Below are 18344 nucleotides of genomic sequence, written 5' to 3'. Positions count from 1 at the left end.
AAAAATAGGATAATAGGATTTATCCATTTGAGACTGGACTTCTATCATATATGTCTTACAATGCTAAGCTCCCAAAGTCTACCAACTCATCACTGAAAAATCTGCCACCCACTTCATAGTTTTGACCATACATAAGACTGGCTGAGTCAATGAGAACAGCCTGAAAATGGTGTTGGAGACTCTGTAAGCCATAATCTAGGAATAGAAGTACACTGTAAAAACCTAATGAACAGGATCAGCAGGATAATATTCTCTGCTCTGCCAAGCTTTGCTTACTGTGTGGTTCTGCTGATTTCTTATGTAGAGTTACCAAAGTCTGTCTGGAGATCTACACAACCCATTCAGAAGCTGAAATCTGCGAACCCATCAGCTCAGGACTGCTTCCAAGGTTTTAATTCACAGCCCCAGCTCCTGTTTAAGTATTAACCCCAAAACACAAATAGGATCTCTGTTGAGAACAGAAGCAATAACAACATTGAGTTCCCTTACCGTTTGACCTCATTGCAACCATGGCTGCAGGTGCTCCTAGGCGACTCGCTGCAGGGACAGCGTAGATGTGATTCCTCGGGCTGCAAATCCGAGGTTTCTTCATGTTGGTATTCGTGAAAACCTTTAAACCCATCTCCTATGGGAGAAAAACCAAACATAATTTTTTACTACTGAATCCTGTTGAGATTTACACAGCAGACTTGACATTGGCATTTTACCGCCTCAAAATGGAGAAGCTGTTACTGTGTATGGATTGGACCTTGAGATGATCCCCTGATCCTTGGGTCTGAGTGCCTGGGCGGCTCAGAGAGCCCAAAGGATTTATCTGCTCTTTTTCTAGGACACTGGTTCCAGCCCAATTTCAGCCTAGGTGTCAGGATTAGCCAGGAAGCAGATATAAAGTTTTCTCTCTGGAATGAAATATCTGTGGCTACAATGCAGCTCAAGGACATACTGATTTATCTGAGGTAACTATAATGGCATGGGATCATTTACCTCCAATTAGAATCTCACTTCAAGTCAACCTCAAACCTTTTCTTGCAAGAAAACTTTGAGACTGAACCCTTTTCCACCAAGTGTGAAGCATATCTGGCAAGACAAGTAAAGCTTATGATCCTCACTGAATATGCCTCTGGATAAAAAGAAGTGCCAGGTCATTCAGATGCAGAAACCCTTCCCTTGCTAAGTTTCATGATGCCAAAGAAGACTTAAGCATTCTCAAACCTTCCTCCACACCCTAAACCAGGCCAGGGGGGCTATACCTTTAGGATGCTGTAAGTGTCCTCTTCATTCATCCCCATTTCTGGAACATAGGTGATCCCATCCCGAACTATTGGCTCCACAGTCACACAATTCCATGGGGACTCCTCCAAGGGTACTCTTGAATCATAGACATAGCCATGGAATTCCTTCACTGGAAGTAAGTCATACACCTCGGCAGAAAGAGAGAGAGTATTTGGCATTTTAGTGTCCATTGTCATGAACACAACTGAGGGAGTTGGATACAAGCACCATAACAATCACATCACCAGCTCATACATACACGTTGCCATGGTCCTCCCTGTGCTGAGAGCAATAAGAATTTGGGAATCAAAAAAAGGATCAAAATTTGGAGATACTGCCTCTTTTTTATGCTCTGCATGTTGCTCTGGTTATTCTGGCTCAAATATGTAAAAAGTTACATTGGCCAAACCATCTGCAATACCTTGTCCTTACTCAGGGATTGTCATTTTCTGCTTGGCAAAAAGCAAACAAACTCTTTGACACTTCCAGATGCTACACCAAGAAAATTAATCCATGCATGAGGAGAATAACTGAAAAATTATCCTCAAACACATAACAGCATTTGGGTCTGGCCAAAACAAGCAGGCCCCTTAAAAAGGCTTTCTAACTGCCATCCCTAAAATCACACAAAACCTCTAAGAAACAACTGCTGCCCAGTTCTCATCTTTTTGCCCACTGGAGGAAGATGAGAAGCAGCCCAGGGGAGCCTCCCAGTTCTGACAAGAGGGACTGTCCCCTGCTTCCACTCCAGCTCTTGCTCCGAGCAGGCTCTGACTTGTTCCACAGACCAAGAACTTACAGAGGTGGGTGACAGGTCAGCTTCTGGCTTCATGAGGAGCACACTCTTGTCCACAGCGCGCACAGCACAGAGGGAGTTCGGCGAGGCTTGGAACTGCAAGTGAGCATCCGAGGCAGGCAGGCCTGCCGAAGGGGAGAAGCTCAAGTCCACCTGCAAGCACAGGAAAGGATATGTCACAGATGCCCTACCCTCACAGGACTTTTCCTTCCAGCTGAGTGCATTCAGTTCTAACTTCACAAGGTCCCCATAGCCATGCACACTTCCCTCTGGGCTACTGGTCCTTTCCAGCAGTGTCAGGGGAATCAGCACCAAGCAACTTCAAGCATCACAATCGCTCATAAAGTTTTTAAGGTGGTTGTGGGTTTTGTGGTCATTGTGAGTGTGATGAGGCAATCCCACATAGGGGCTAGATGTGATCAGACAGTGGAGCATGTCCTTGAACTAGGACCAGTCACTGTACTGCACCCAGAAACTGTATGTGGAGAGAAAATCATCTTGCAAAGACCCTGCTGTTGTTCTCTTTTTCTTAGCCTGGAGCATCTGCAGGATCAGCAGTTTGACCAGTTGTTAAAGGGAGTTTTATCAGTGTAGCCCCTGCTAGCACTTTTTTTCCAGCAGTTGATCTCCTCCAGGTTAGCACAAACCAGTAAGCAGTGAAGCTGCCTACAACAACTGATATGTTGCCTGTCCAGTGTTAGTGTACCTAAAGAAATTAGCTTAACCAGGCTGAATCTAAATAAGTGAGCTTGAACACACTGCAGTCTTGTGGCTGCTCCCTCAGGAAGTGGACACTAACCTTATTGTCGAAACATAATTCTGTGTAGAACTTGGCTGAATCAGCAATCACCTCCTTTCTGGAGACTGTGGTGTAGACCAGCACTTGGGCCACTGGAGCAATATCAGCTTGTACAGACAACTGTAGTGAGAAGATACCATTGTCTAGCAAACAAAACAATGGCAAAAAGTTAAGGTGCAAAAAACTTTCTCTGGGAGCAGACAGAATTCTAGGTTTGACTTTATGCTGAACTTTATCCTAGCCATTATGAAATTCCAGGCATCCAAGTGGGATAAATTGTTGCTCACAGTGATGTGTAAGTCTCCCTCTCTGACTAAAAAGGCCTGTTTTCCAGTGCACAAGTATGCTAAATTTTGCTTCAGCTTCTAAAAACAGACTATCAGATGTATCTCTGAGAAGCACTGGACCCCCAGAAAATGCAGTGTCAGGAGAAAGATAGTGGCACAGAGGATTAAAGCAAATCTGTGAAAAGCCTAAAGGCAGAGAAAATAAAGGTCAAACTTTTCCCACATCTTAGAGGACATGCACATGTCAATCCCTGCATTTACATGGAAGCAGAGTGTATGTCTGCCACAGTTGCCTAGCCCTCCATAAGAGTGAAAATTTGGTGGGGGAGAGGAACTCACCACTTTCCTGGTCCAAATCCAGAATGTGAGTGCCTCCTTGCTTAATGTTTCCCTTGGCCATCACCTGAATGGAAGGAGAAACTTTGCTGTGATTGTGGTTTTGCATTAGACAAACCTGAAAGTGAGGGGCCCTGCAAGGAGAGCAACGGAGCTCTGTGTCTGCTGCTCACGCCCAGCTCTCTGCCTCCCTGTAGCAGAATCCCTGTGCTCACCCAGAGGGTACAGGGACATCCTTACTTTTTACTCCCAACTCAGACCCTCCTTTTTGTTTCTAAAGAACATGTGAAGGATGACAAGAAAGTGTTTAAAGACCGCTGCCACAAACCACAGCTTTTATTTCTAATCCCCCTATAACTGCCAGTGACAACCTCACTGTATGGCAGGTGCAAACTTACCAGGTAGTAAAAGGTGATTTTCTTCTGCTCTCCTACAGCTGCTGGAGTAAGGATATAATGCACCCAGATGTCTGTGGTGGAGCCACAGCTTAGTGGCTTAGATTTGGGCTCAATTTTGAGGAAGCTATTACTGGGAGAGTAAAAGAGCTTTAGTTGGAGATAATGCTCTCCGTAAGATGGAACAACCCACTTATGATCATAGCAGAAGATGTTGTTTTTATGAACTGCCTGGAAAAGGAGAAAACACATACATAGATCCTTAAACACAGGTGGCCAAACCGGAGACAAAAATTCATGGCCTAATATTAAAGCTTTAGTGTTTTTTTGGTACTGAAGTAACACGAAAGTCAGCAAAATAAAAAAAAACCAAACCCCAACACATGAGTTTGGAAAGTGCAAGACAGGATGGTGGCATCTTTAGCAAATCATTGGGAATGATCTCACACAGAAGCTGGAGTTTGTGTCAAACAGGCTGAATCATATCAGATTTTTGCTTACTATCAGCGTCACTTTAAGGGCTTTTTACACTAATGCATTGCCCTCTCTAATATTCTAGTTAGTCTAAAGGGAAAAACCAAAAATTTTCATTTCTTTCCTTATTATTGGCACTGAAGAAGGGATAGTGCTGCTCAGTTCAGATATTAACAGTGCCAAGATCAACCTACAGATGCTATAAAAAAGAAGGGCAATCTCCAACTAATAATTCAAAACTTAAACTGAACAGAAGTTTAGGAGGAGAGAGTTCAGGTCCTCTTAAAAATGAGAGCAAGGGGAAGATCTTTCACATTTAGAAGGGCAATTCAGAATTTGATATGTCTCACATGCCCTTTTTTCTTCATCTTTCTCATTACTTGGGAACCCTTGACTTTTCTTTATCCTACAAAAATCTGAAAACTTCAACTATCTAGTAGTAACTTCTGGAAAATTCTTTAGGGTTTTAGTGTGTGACAAGGGAGTTGTAGGGAGTAGAGCAAATATAATTCTAAACACAATTATTCTCCCCTACTCCAGGATGTGATATTACAAAATATGCACATTACACAACAAATTGCATTTCCCACTAACAAAGAGATGCGCAGCAGCACCTGTTTGTCTCAGACAAACAAATTCCACAACAAACCAAAACAAAGCAAAACCAAACAAACAAAAAAAAACTCCCACAAACCAACAGGACCTGTATTTAGCAACTTGAAATGCTAAATTAAACTGAGATATGCAGATGTGAGACAGACCCACCCTTGACAAGATAGGGCTGGTGATCTCTTGGAGCAGAATGGACTATTACGATCTCCTGATGCTCCTTCTAACACTGTATTGCAATTGCTAAGCAGAAATCAAATATTTACAAGTTAAATGCAATCATGACCTACAGCCTCAGTCTGCTGTATGACTATTTCCACCAAACTGGTGTCAAGTTCACACAAACAACAAGGAACAATAATCTAAGTACTTTTGCATATATAGTATAAATTTTAGAGCTTCCCCTCCAGCCCTGTGGGGGGCTTCATTATCTTCTCTGTCCAAAGGACTTACCCTAATTCCAACATTTTCCGAGGCCAATGAGGAAGTGTTTAGGGCAAACTCTGCAATGCCCTCTTCGTTTGTTGTATAGTTTTGTTCCTGTCCTCCTTGAACAGAAATTCTCACAGTTTCATTGGCAATTGGAGCATTAGACCCATCCACTAGTTTCACCTGGAGGAGCAAAACCAGCTCAGTTTAGAAGGAGAGGGATGGCTGCCACCTGAATAAGACTGGTAGAACACCAAGGTAAAGACATTGAGCCTGTGTCAGACAAGGAAGCCTCAGCAGCACTTTACATGTATCTCTTTCTGAGACAGCTGCAAACTTTCTGAATACTTTTTCTCTGCCTCGTTCTTGTCTCTGCCTCTGGGTCAGAGGAGTGGATGTGGAGAATGACAAGCACTCACACCCCTGGGGCCTCCAATTGAACAGGTGACTGTAGGAGGAGAATTTTAGTGGACTGGAGAGGCAGAAGCACAAGCATAGAATGAAGGCTGTGCTCTGAGCTGCTGTTCCCCAGTTTGAGAGCTTTCAAAGGAAAGGAGACCTGCAGGGATCAGCAGCACTGAGGTCCAGCATCCTTGCAGAGCTGGGGCATAGATCTGACCAGAAGGTTCAGCAGCATCATTGCTTGGCACTCATGGCATTCCATTCTCATGGTTTTCCTACCTGCCCAAAGAAGGGGACTCCCCGCTTGTAGTAAGTATCTGAAAGCTCAAATGTGACTCTGCTAATGGTGGTTGTGATCTCAGAGAAGCTTGTTCCAGTCAACTCTACTCCTGCAGAAAGAAGCAAGAAGAACTAATTTGCCTCTGCCTAACCAGAATTCCTTTTACTCTCGGCCCAACCCTCCTTTGCTGGACAAACTCTTTGCTTGATAGTCCTGGACTAGAGGCAGGAAAACTCTAAGGTTCCAGAAGAGAGAGAGTCTGCTTTTATGCCTCATTCCTACTGGGCAGGCCCCTCTGCTGGTGTCTCCTGGGCCCATCACATGGCTCTTTCATCCAGATGATCCATACCTGTATCCTCCTCTTTAATCTTGGCCTCTACATGAAGCTTATTCTCATATCCTCTTCTTTTGAGCTGGAATAATTTGGTCTTTACCACTTCAGAAATGCAGCCATAGATGTCTGTCTGTTGGAGGAAAACAAACAAGACCATTATATTCTCATTTATACAATGCTTATCCAACTTAATGAATCCATCACTGTGTGTTGCTCTGAACTGAAAGAGAAGCCCACAACCTCACAGAAAATCTACCTCTGTTGTTGTTATCAAAACTGAGAAAAGACATAAATAACTTGGCAAAAAGCATTTTGAGATATTCCAGCAAGATTAGAGGAAAAAGGGTTTGCAAACTAGACAAATTTTGTGTATGTTTGTGAAGCTTGAAGCTGCCAACACTTGGTATGAGTGCATAAGGAATTAGTCAATATGTGCCATATAAGAAATGTTTGTCAGGCATCAGTTTTTTGGAAAATAAAGCTGCTAACTTAAAATGTGCAAGCCATATGAGTGATACATAAACCAAAGCCTGTGTATTTGTAGAAAGAGGATGACAGCTGGAAAAGTATTTCCAAACTTGCCACCTCTCTTCAGCAAACTCATGTACAAGGCAAGTCTCCACAGAAGAAGTGCCTAGAACAGAGGTTAGCACCACAGTATTTATATTTTCTTTTGACATTTGTAAAACGATTAGTGGAAGAGGTAGCTGTAGACTCATGTGGCTCATGCAGCAGCAGAGCCCAGGGACCACAAGAACATCCATATGCTTTCTTCTCTTGGCATATTTCCACAAGTTATTACTCCAACTTCTGCCAATTAACCCAGTATTGTTGCATCTGTCTGTGCTCCAAACACCTTTCAGTTTCACTCTTGCCAGTTAAAAGGTGAAAAAAGTGGGGGTTTTTTCTGTCTGTCTTTACCACGGCTGCTAAACCCATATTTCTTTCCCTCTAGCTCAAAATGCATCAGTCTCTCTCCTGGTTTCTGCTCCTTTCCTTCCTCTAACACCAGCTTCTGTCCCCACACACTGTCTCCAGTGTAATCCAACTCCAACTCCGTTCTCATTGCTCATGGCTTTTCTCTCTTTGCTCTTACAGTCTCTACACTCCATCTGATTTTTCTGTTATTTCATCTCTTAATTCTCCATCAGATTCCAGCCTTTACACACATTGCTCTCACTGCTCAGACCTTCCCCCTTATTTTTACCTTTCACATTTCATCTTGCACCCAATCTTCTCTCATCCTTCAGCCTTCCTTAAAATACATGGATTGTCACAGAATCATAGAGTCTGTTTTGACTGGAATGGGGCTTAAAGGCAATCTAAGCACCAATTCCCCTGCCATAGGAAGGGCCATCTCCCAACAGAGCAGGTTGCTCAAAACCCCATCCAGCCTGGCCTTGAGCACTTCCAGGGATGAGGCATCCACAGTATTCCTGGGCAATCTGCGCCAGTGCCTCACCACACGTTAACACTAAGTTTGTACGTACTCAGAGCAAGCCTGTGCCTACAAGGCAAGCTCAGTAACGCTTTCTCCAATCACTCTTCCCACCAGAGTAATCCTGACTCACCTGTCCAGAGAACTCCTCACAGACTGCTCTAGACTCTTCACCATAACACAACATGGATGCACGCTCATAGTTCCGGCAGACACGGAAGTTCACGAGGCCGGGAACAGGCTTCCCAAATGTGTATCTACAAGCAGGGAGGATTGAAAGGAAAACAGAGACCTTAGGAATGTAACAGGGATGTAGAAAAATTACAGGCTCATCCCCATTGATGCCAGCTATCTTCCCTAGAGCTGCCTCCTGGATACACAGGGCCATCATAGGAAATAAAAAGCAGAAAGGAGTTTGGTACAACACGCTAGTGCTGATTTTGTTGTGATTCCCCCTCATCCTGGAGAACATGTTGCAAGCATCTACCCAAACACCCAATTGTGACAGAACTGTTTTATGTATGTATGAGCACTGGGTCTTTACTCTCACTCTTCAGCCCAAGCCATGACTCTCCCTACAAAATGTATGGAACGCTGCAAGGCAGAATCCAGTGAGGTGGCCTGAGGGAAGGAGGGCAGCTGCATCCCTCAGGGTATCCTCTCCACAATAACAAGCAGAAGATGCAGCTAAAACATCATTCCTGGGTAAACTGAACTAAAGTCCTCATCCCTAGCACTGTGGCTGGTGTGAAATCCTCAATGACTCAAAAAATATGCAAGAAACACTCTCACAAAAGAACAGATCAAAAAATACATTTCTATATGTTACACACAAGGTGCATCAAACAGTAACTGTTGTCTTTTGTCTAACAGTAGATATAGTCTGCTTGATCCTGGGACCCCAAAAGGATTGAGAAATACAATAAAGTCTCATCTCTCAGCCTCCCGACTGAACTTTCATCAGCAACTCAAGAAAACATTGAAACCAAGCAGAACTTGAAAGAATTACACTCACAGTCCACAAACTGTCACCTTCAGCTCCTCATCAAGAATGCTGATCACCTTGGGCATTTTCACTGTCACTTCAAATTTTGGCAGCACTGCAGTAGAACCAAAAGAAAACAGTCTATGTGGTAGGGAATAACATCAGAATGACACATGAAGGTGCTCGGAGGCTGTTCTGACAAATTATCTAAAAACCTTTTACATCTAAAGGGTCAGATTTCAGAGGCTTCTGTCACCTGCACATCCCACTAAAGTCATTGAAAACCCCTCAGCCAAGCATGGTGCCAGGTAAGAAGACAAGATTACTATACCAGCTATTAAAATTCAGCAGCTTCATAGGTAACACATGGGTTATCAGTCCCACAGCAGCAGGATACAGTAAAACAGAGAGAAAAATCAGTAGAAGTTTCCCACAAATATGCAGACTGCAGCCTGGTGTCTGCATTTTTAGAGCATGTAGATCTTATCAATGTTCAAGTACAGGAAGACACCCTGGCTTCTCCAGTGATACATCACAGGGTGGTATCTCATCCACACCCAGTTGCAGGAGGGGAAGTGGAGACCATCTTGGGAGAACTAGGAAGAGATTCATTCAGGGCAGAGGACAGAGCACAGTCTGCAACTGGAAGAGGTCAAAGCACTTTGAGACTCATCTATCAGGACACCTCTCTGCTGCATGAGCCAGGCCACGTCAGACAATGTAAGAAAGGCTGCAGCTGGCTCACTGGGGTGGGAAGATATGCTGGTTGTTATCCTGTGCTGATGTGTACTGGGATACCATTTTTTTAGCCAAGCAGATGGAAGTGCCATAGTGATGAGAGCACTAAAGGGAGGTTAAGGCACTACAGCATCACACAAGCTACAGGCTTAGCTTGTGGGGCAGAAAAGGCAAGACTTAATTTACAGCCTAGACAGCCCCAGCCTAGATCCAGACTTATGGTGTGACATTTGATAGGTATGTAGCCAACTGGACATGAGGTTGTGGCCTAAAAACACCTCAGAAAGGAAGCAAGGCTTGTGGCTGTCAGCACAGACTGATCCAAGCACTTTGCTCCTCCTGATAGGAGCCTTGCTGAGGTGGGCGTTCTAAAAAACTGCACTCCATGGTCTGGGGCTTAGGGAGGAGTGGAGATAGGTCACTCAAGTGCTTTAGTCTTCTCCTGCTAAAGAGAAGATTCTTTGGAGGAAAAGAACACAGAAACAAATTTCCAGCAATGCTGGGCATCCTGGTCAGATCTCCTGCACTGTTCAATTAAGATTTCATGTCCCATGGGACTAGCTGTTAGGAACTTGAAACTGCAGTGACAGTTACCATACTCCTCCACAGAGAAAGAATGCTGAACTTTCTTCCCAGAGGCCTTCTGTGCCACTACAGTGTAGGTGCCTTGCATAGGTTCAGAGGTGAGGTTGAAGAACAGCTGTATAAATCCCATCTCTAACTCTGCATTTGTCCACTGGTACAGACGATTTTTCTTCGGGTCCTACAGGTAATGAGATCACAAGGAGATTGTGAGAACAATGGGAGTCTGTAGTGAGGTCTAGCGAAGCAGTAAAGGGAGGGACAGCCCCCGTGTTTCAGGAGGCTGCAGGCCAGGAGTGGAGGGCACTAGCAGAGTTTTGGGGGGAGTACACAGCAGGATGGCAGGGGAGCTGTAACCTGGGCCCATGTACATGGTAGCCACCATATGAGTTAAAATTCTGTATAGTTGAATTAGCATAAGGGACCGGCTTAATAAAAAAATAAACAAGAATCATATTGAGGCAACTGTTTACTCTGCCCAGGCTGAAGTGCAATAGATGTGAATGTGAATTAAATGTTTGTACATACCTCAATATACACCAGAGGAATCTAGGAAAAGAAGAAACAAAGCAGCATGTTTAGACAGAGTGCAAGGAACACAGTCAAATGACATGGGCTATGACCACATTTCAGGGTAAAAGCTAATCATCCAGTGGAGTAAGGAAAAAAGTTGCTGGTATGGATCATCAGAGCACTTTGGGTGTGAGAAGATGGGGACAATCCTTATTCTCAGGCACAAAAGTCAGCCAAAATTACTAATTACTAACTCTGGATGATCTGCAGTTCTAATAAGAACAGGTGCACACTGTGGCAATGGCAGATTGCTCACTGTTTATACCAGCACTGTCCATTTGCAGTTTGTCAAACCTTTCCAGGAATGCAGAAGGCAGTTTTGTGCAGAAATTTGACAACAGATCCTGTTAAAAAGATCCAGAGGTGACCCAGAATTTTCACAGTTATCTCAGTATACTGAGAGCTCTCCCCAACAGAGACTATTTTTTCTCCCTTTTCCCACATTTGACTGAAGGCCAAATAAGTTGAAAAACAAGTATCTTGCTCACCATTTCATTCACAGGTCGGAACTCTTCATCCAGAGAGACAATTCTGAACAGGACTGATGGAGAAAGAGAGTGAGATTCCACAGTGCAATCGGTAACCAGAAAAATCAATGCAAAAACAAATGGTATAACAGGCAACAGGGTTGTTCTCTTCTAAGGAAATTCCATTGACTAGAATGCTAGGTCATGCTAGAAGGTTACCCATCTACTATGGGTACATGAATAAGAGGATATTAAGAGCAAATCCATAGCAGTGTGAACATCTTACTGATCACGGGCATCAGAATCTCATTGATCAGGGACAAAGTTAAATTTAAGTTGCCTTTGTCTACTTTGCAGTGAGGCATTTTTATGCCAGAATTCACATGGGTCTTCTAATTTTAAGTAGACTGGCTTCCTAGGAAGGATGAATGCAAGCAAATTACTTCACCACTTGGCTGCAAGTTTGTGTTGGCTCTGGATGGAGAGAGAACTCAGTACCTCTTTTAGGACATTTGTTTTTATCCAGGCCAAATTTAGGAGATCACTGTCCCAGAAGAAATAAATAGCTTACATAATTCTTTCTGTCTTCATTGAGCAAAATCAGCTGCTGCTTTGGAAGCTATTTCATGACTAAGTCTGAGTTTTGGCACTGTTCTCTATAGGATAAATACCCAGTCTTTCTCTGGTTTTAATGCAGACCTCCTAACTGCATGGACCACAACAACAGAGCCCACAGTGAGAGAGGGAGAATGTGCAGGTGCCCCAGATATTTGCATGCACCTAAAGATTCCCCAATTTTTCCCTTTATGGAGTAATAAAACATAAGTCTCAGCCACGAGGTTGCAGTTCTGGCCCCCCTGTGAAAGTAACTGATATCTGGCCAGTATGATCCAACAGTTTTAGTACAAAGTTTGTTTCAAATGTTTGTTTCAAATCTCCACCCCTTTCCTGGTACCTGTCTGTCCGGGCTTGTAGATGGGTTTGTCTGTCTGGATGAAGACCAAGCTCTCTGAGTTCTGGACCGCCAGTACTTTGCGGCTGCTGAACTGCAGCGTGGCCCCCCTCACTGTCACATTGAGAAACACGAAGGGTAATGGGACTCTTGGCTTTGGAAGCTGGAAAGTAAGAAGGAAACTGTGTAACAGACCACCTTTAAAGTCTTCCTGAACTGAAATAGCCTTCCTGAAATAAGAGGTCTAATATAATCCTGATGGATCCAACACAGAGGTGAGAGGAACAATAATCAGGAACAAGAGACTGATTTTTATTTGTCCCATATATATATTCCTACCCACTCCTCCTGCTGTGCAGTGATTGTGCCAGTATTGAGCAGCAAAGGAACTCCTAGATCTAGCACCCAATTTTTAAAAATTCTTACTGCCCTGACCAAACCTTTCCATCCTTTTCCTTTTGACATGCAGAAGCAGAATGGAATAGTCTGTCTTCTCCTTCAGGTTATGTCCCTAGTCCTCGCAGAACATCTCCTTTTCCAAACCAGACATGCCAAGACATCTATACCTCTCTTTTGCAAGTGACTAAGTCAGTCTTCAGCCTAAATCTGACAAACCAAGACAAAAATGCCAACCTTTTCAGTGTCTTGAAGACCAATTCCTCACTCTTCAGGCCAAAGACATAATCTAGGTTGTATGTAACTAGGAAAACCTGATCATTTAGCTCAGAGCATAATCTAGGCTCTGAGCTAAATGATCAGGTTTTCCTAGTTACATACAACTCATTATAGTCCCTGGGGTTTCAATGACATTAAATTATAAATTTCCTCCTTTGCTGGGTTTTTTTCAGATACAGGCAATCACAGTTCTGTGTTCTTACATTAATTCAGTACACACCAGGTGGAAAGTATCTGAGGTCCAAAAGCTCTACCACAATTTGAAGGTACTGAAGTGACAAATTGAGGATGTTGAAGGATGATGGAAAGCCATTTCACCAAACAGCCATCAGGAGTGCCAATGTACTAAACCCACTTTCTTCCCCTGTCCTAGAAAGGGGGTGACTTTCTAGGATTCAGCATCCCACAGTCATTTAGCTTATTAAGGAGATCTCAGCAGTAAGAGGGTGTTGAGGATGGACATGAACACACCTTTAATCAAGAGGTAAGTGAATATCTACATAGTGTTACTCTGGTCATTACTTCTCAGTGCCTTTACATTTTATGCCTGGCACAAAGGATCATCCCACGAGGATGAGATACTCACAGAGAAAGGGATGCAGGTGAACACGTCTTTCTCTGACACCACGTCATCAATCAAGCTCCTGTTCCCCCATAGATCCTCAACTGTGGCACTCAGAGTCACAGACTCGTTCAGGTGGGTCAGCTGAATGCAGACTTTCTCTTGAGAATCCGTGTGGATCAGATAGGGCACCAGCACCAGGTACTGCCTAGGAACAAGGGAGAATGATAGGTCAGAGGAGCAGGAACAGGTAACAGGAGCTGTATAGAAAGAACAAACAAACCAATTGAATGACTACAGCTTTGGCTGCACAGGGAGAAGGGTGCATTTTCTAAGTGTGTAACAACACTTCCAGCATGTCTGTAGCAGCAGGGGAAAGCAGAGGTCTCAAATGTAAAATACCAGAGGAAATGCTACACACAAACATCTGGAAAGGATATGTTTTTCTAGGTTCTGACACAACAGCAGCACTTCTTCCTGGGATCCTGAATAAAGGCAGGGGGGAACTCAATTGTCACTTTTGCTAGACACTGTTAGAAGCATTCAGGAGCCACACAAATGCCAGTACCCAGTGAAAAAATTCCATTGACTACACACTGCGAAGCGTCTGCAGCATTACTCTCACTCCTCGCAGAGATTCAAAACCACCACAGCGTGGTGCCAGATCTTAAGCAAAAACACAAACAAGTTTCAGGTTTTCAGGGAAGCAAGGCTCTCTGTATCAGTCCGACAGGGGATCCCTGCTCAGCCCTAAGCAGCCTCCTTCCTTCCCAGGGTGGCAACTTGCCGGTGGTGTCCCGGTGCCCAGCACTGCATCTGGGAATCAAGCCCGATCCACCTAACGCTAACCACACTCCCATTTTGGTGGACAGGACTGGCCTCCAGTGGGCACACTCAGAGCAGAGAGCAGATGGGAGAAGAGCCCTCAATACCTCAGCAGTAAGGCAAAGCATTCCCTTCAGCATTGGCAGAAGCTCTGGCACCTTTTTGTCCAACAGCTGGTCTGCAGGGATCAAGCTCTGGCCCCTCAGATCCCACTGTCTGTTTCCCCTGCATTTGATGAAAGCACTACAGCACAGCCCCCTGCACTCCTTGTGATGGGCTCTGTGATGGGTGAGGCGCTCTGTGCTTTGCAGGGGAGGAAAAGACATTGCAAAAAAGCCAAAGGAGAAAAGCTTTGGGATGTCAGGACGCTTCATGTGCTGCTCCTACCACACATATACACTCATGCACACAACACAAATGCCCTTCACATACCAGTGGGGCAAAAGGGGGTGAAGAAGGGAAGCAGGACACTATACCCTCACAAACCTGGACAGTCACAGTCTTACAGTGTCACATTACCCTGCATGAGAAGGGAATTTTCATTCCATTGGCTGAGCTGAAAAATGTGAATTAAAAAATAAAGCAATTTCCAAGCATGCCAGATGAGCTATTTGTTCAATTTCTTCTCATTATCCTTTTTAAAAAGTACTCCCAGCTCCTGGGCATTTGAACTGGGAGTAGGACAGTCAAACCAAAATTAAACCTTTCATTGTCCTTTCAAAACAGTTTGTCTCTTAAGAAGACCTCATTGCACAAACATTTATGAAAAGTTGTCTGTCAAAAGGACTAATTTTGTGCATAAAACTTAGTTGAAATCCTGTCAATCCCCTGAAGTTTTACTGATCTCTCAGTTTCACAGCTTGTTTTGCATCTCTCTCAAGCACTAGAGTTCCCATTTGTAGAAGGCACTTTACCCAGACCTGGTATCTTTATTCCTGGATAAAAGAAGTTAGATAGAAGACAAGGGACAGAGAATAGACACAGGAATACAGCCAAGGTCTCCTGCCTGCCCAGAGACCCCCCAGCATAGCTTACGGCTCTGTGATGGGTGAGGTGTCTCCTGGAAGGAAGAAGAGGAGGAGGAAGATGCCCAATTTGACAAGCAGCCCGTTCATCCCCATGGTACGTGGTGAGTCAAGCAGGCACTCAGTGTGGTCCAGTGCTGCTTTTACTCCCCCTCTGCTCTCCCAGTCAGCCCCTTTATACTCTCCTCTGCAAACAGCCCAGGGGCTGGAGGAGATAAGGGCTGGGGGCCAGGGCCCATCCGGAAACAGGGAGAGGCAGCAAGGAGGAGCTGGGACTAGCAGCTCCAATCTGGGCAGAAGGCCAGGGCTGGGGGGGAGAGGGAGGGGAGGGTTCCTGGCAGGCCAGAGCTCTGTCTCTGCTGGGGCAGGACAGAGGCAATGGAAGAGGAAAGGCTCTAGCTAAGGAAAGAAGGGCTAACGGCAGAGCATGAGGTGAAGGCTTCCATTTCTGGCAGGGCTCTCTGCATGGAGCTGGACATGGCACTGGCCATGGGGATTGCTGGAAGCACAGAAGCTGTTTGATTTCCTTCAAACTGGGAGCAGGAGATTGAGCTAGGAATTGGGAAACAAACCTGGGTGTGTCTAACTCCCACTAACAGGTTGTGAAAACAGGGAATGAAAATTAAAAAAACCTTCCCTCTCCACCCACACTGTTCCCTCTTGCTCCCTGTTCCTGGTCCCATCAAAGCTAATGCCAGGAAAAGAGGCCACAAAATGCCTGGAAAATCAAGTCAACTAAAATGATCTGGCCTTCACCCTGACAGAAACAGGGACAGTGACATGACGGGAAGCTGCCAAAAGTTCAACCCATTAACAGCATGTAACACATTAACCAAGTGGCCAGAGCAGCAGCTGCCCTCACACAGCAGAACATATATGGCCTGGGTCTTACTTTCCTTCTACTAGTTCTGGTTCCAGATTAAGTTATTGATACATCTAGATCAAATTATTGCTGTTTGATGGAATCATCCTGATTTAATTAAGTGCATATTCATGTAATGCACTGTGATGGGCAATATTGTACCAGAAAGGGAAATGGAGTCTTTAGACCACTGTCTTTACTTGGGCTGCAGCAGAAGGATCAATAGCTCTGGTAATTATTACCCTTGCAAGTGGCAGTAGAATATCTGTCTTATTTATACTTCTAATGCAAACTCCAAAGAATGGAGATCTATATTAGACGATGTAAAGCATAATTTTCAGATTAAAAAGTGTGCAGGATAAAATGATTTTCTGTCTGTCCTACCCTTCTCCTCATATAATCATCAAAACTTTGTTAAGCTGAGTAACTCTGGAGTTAAGAAATCCAAGTGCAGTGCAATTACAAACCTTCATTACCGACCTCATTCTGCCCTGCAGTGACCTGCATAGGAAAAAAGAGGATAATAGTGCATGTGCAATTTCCTTGGGGACTGCACAAAAGACAGCCCAGATTTGTGCTCTTCCTTCAGCATCTGATACTAAAGATGGCTTTGCTTGCCCAAAAGAAACATAATCCAGGAAAGTCTGCCTCACCCACAGAGGAGAGGATTTATACATATGGGCTGGTCAAAGCCTTTTAAAAGATGACAATTTACAGTGGTAAAGGTCAGGAGCTGGACTGATGGAACACCAATCCGACAGGACAAGATGCAAAACTGCACATGGCAGAAGGATCTCTACAGAGATCTACCCTTTTTGTCAAACAGCCAAACAGCTCTCGCAGATCCCAAGTCTGCTCCTGATCATTAGGAGCTTGGTCAAAAATGTGCTCTGTAGCCAAAAACTGAAGAAAAATGCTTTCAATCCATTCAGGCAAGGTAAAGTAGGCAAGCTCAGAGACATTCTCATCTCACCTACATATGATAATATGAGAAGCTGTTTCTTCAGTGATATTCTCTGGTAAGGTAACTGATAGGTGCCCTTCTACAGATGCCACCATCATTTTGACAAAGCAAGCTAAGTGTTCAGCATTATTTCATACTGTCTGGCAACTTTCCAGAGGTCAGAAACAACTATCTTTTGGTATTTGAATGGACTCTGGCACAGATAAAATGACTCACCCAAAGAAACTTAGACAACCCAAGATGAAAATTCTGTTTTGACTTCCTACCACACTGCAGTTCCCCCAGGTCCGGCTGTTGCAGTCATGGTTATGAAAAAGCAGACTCCTCCTTGCTGTAACACATTCTCACTTGAGACCCTCATCTCAGTGAACTCTAGATGAGGCTCAGTAGACATCCACTTAGCTAAGTGTGCTAAGATCCATAATTTTGTCTTTATCCACCTTGATACCTTCATGTGTAGCATCCTGTTAAGCAGGTGGAAGGTAATGCCACTGGCAAGGATTTCCTGCAATTATAATAAAAATATGAAGCAAATATATGTAATCTGAATTGAAATGTTGAAGCTGGTTATTGTGCTCCTATGATTGTAGGAATAAGATCTCTCCTCTGCTTTCTCTGCTTTAGAATAAACCATCCCAGCTGTCTTAGCCTCTTCACAGAGGGGAGATGCTCCGGTCCTTTTGTCATATTTGTGGCCCTGTGTTGGACTCTCCAGTCAGTATGCCCATGTCTCTCTTGTACTGAGCAGCCCAGAACTGAAGACAGTGTTCCCAAATATTCACTGTGGGTTTATGGCATTCAAACTCTGAGCCTGTCTCTGCTCTATTTGAACTGAAAGATCATTGCATTAAGGGCTTGCCCACTGCTTCCTCTATCTGCAGTAAGAAAACACACAGGTGGGGAGGAAAACAGGTTCCTGGTGGATTAAATAATTACACAGAATTAGCTGTATTCCTTTGACTCCAGAAGGCCAGTTTCTTGACTAGCTTGCTTAAACATGCCTAATTCCTTCCAACAGAGAGAAGAAGTAGCACAGGTACAAACTTTTGTTTCAGTGCAGTCCAAGATTTATTTTCACTGCTGGATTTACAGAAGCTGCAGGTTCATTTCACCCTCTTCTCTCCCACTCATACCACTGTCATGCAAAAGGAGAAGCTGCCACTAGGAGAAATGTGTTTATATGTTTCTGTCAATGAACAGCAGGCCTCCTTTCCTGGTCCTTCTGATATCAGACAATGGAGTTGCAGGGAATGGAAATGAAATCTGATACTTAGAAGTGAGGG

At 44.2% G+C, this 18344-nt stretch overlaps 1 protein-coding gene across 1 annotated transcript in view; it reads right to left on the bottom strand.

Annotated features, from left to right (window-relative positions):
• The window catches only part of A2M (alpha-2-macroglobulin), a 30927-nt gene extending 15492 nt beyond the window's left edge, over positions 1-15435 (bottom strand). The window contains exons 1-17 of the mRNA XM_058800486.1: positions 15246-15435; positions 13410-13593; positions 12152-12311; positions 11218-11270; positions 10685-10705; positions 10169-10337; positions 8867-8951; positions 7985-8108; positions 6429-6543; positions 6079-6188; positions 5422-5580; positions 3889-4116; positions 3494-3557; positions 2868-3010; positions 2072-2221; positions 1251-1421; positions 490-625 (exon numbers count right to left, since the gene is read on the bottom strand). Of these exons, the coding sequence (XP_058656469.1) occupies positions 490-625; positions 1251-1421; positions 2072-2221; positions 2868-3010; positions 3494-3557; positions 3889-4116; positions 5422-5580; positions 6079-6188; positions 6429-6543; positions 7985-8108; positions 8867-8951; positions 10169-10337; positions 10685-10705; positions 11218-11270; positions 12152-12311; positions 13410-13593; positions 15246-15331 (2158 nt within the window). The 5' untranslated portion in view covers positions 15332-15435. The remainder of the gene's footprint in view (positions 1-489; positions 626-1250; positions 1422-2071; positions 2222-2867; positions 3011-3493; positions 3558-3888; positions 4117-5421; positions 5581-6078; positions 6189-6428; positions 6544-7984; positions 8109-8866; positions 8952-10168; positions 10338-10684; positions 10706-11217; positions 11271-12151; positions 12312-13409; positions 13594-15245) is intronic.
• Between the last annotated feature and the right edge of the window lie 2909 nt (positions 15436-18344).

The sequence above is a fragment of the Ammospiza caudacuta genome, chromosome 2, assembly GCF_027887145.1.
Source record: "Ammospiza caudacuta isolate bAmmCau1 chromosome 2, bAmmCau1.pri, whole genome shotgun sequence".
Classification (NCBI taxonomy): Eukaryota; Metazoa; Chordata; class Aves; order Passeriformes; family Passerellidae; genus Ammospiza; species Ammospiza caudacuta.
This window is presented reverse-complemented; position numbering and strand designations above follow the sequence as displayed.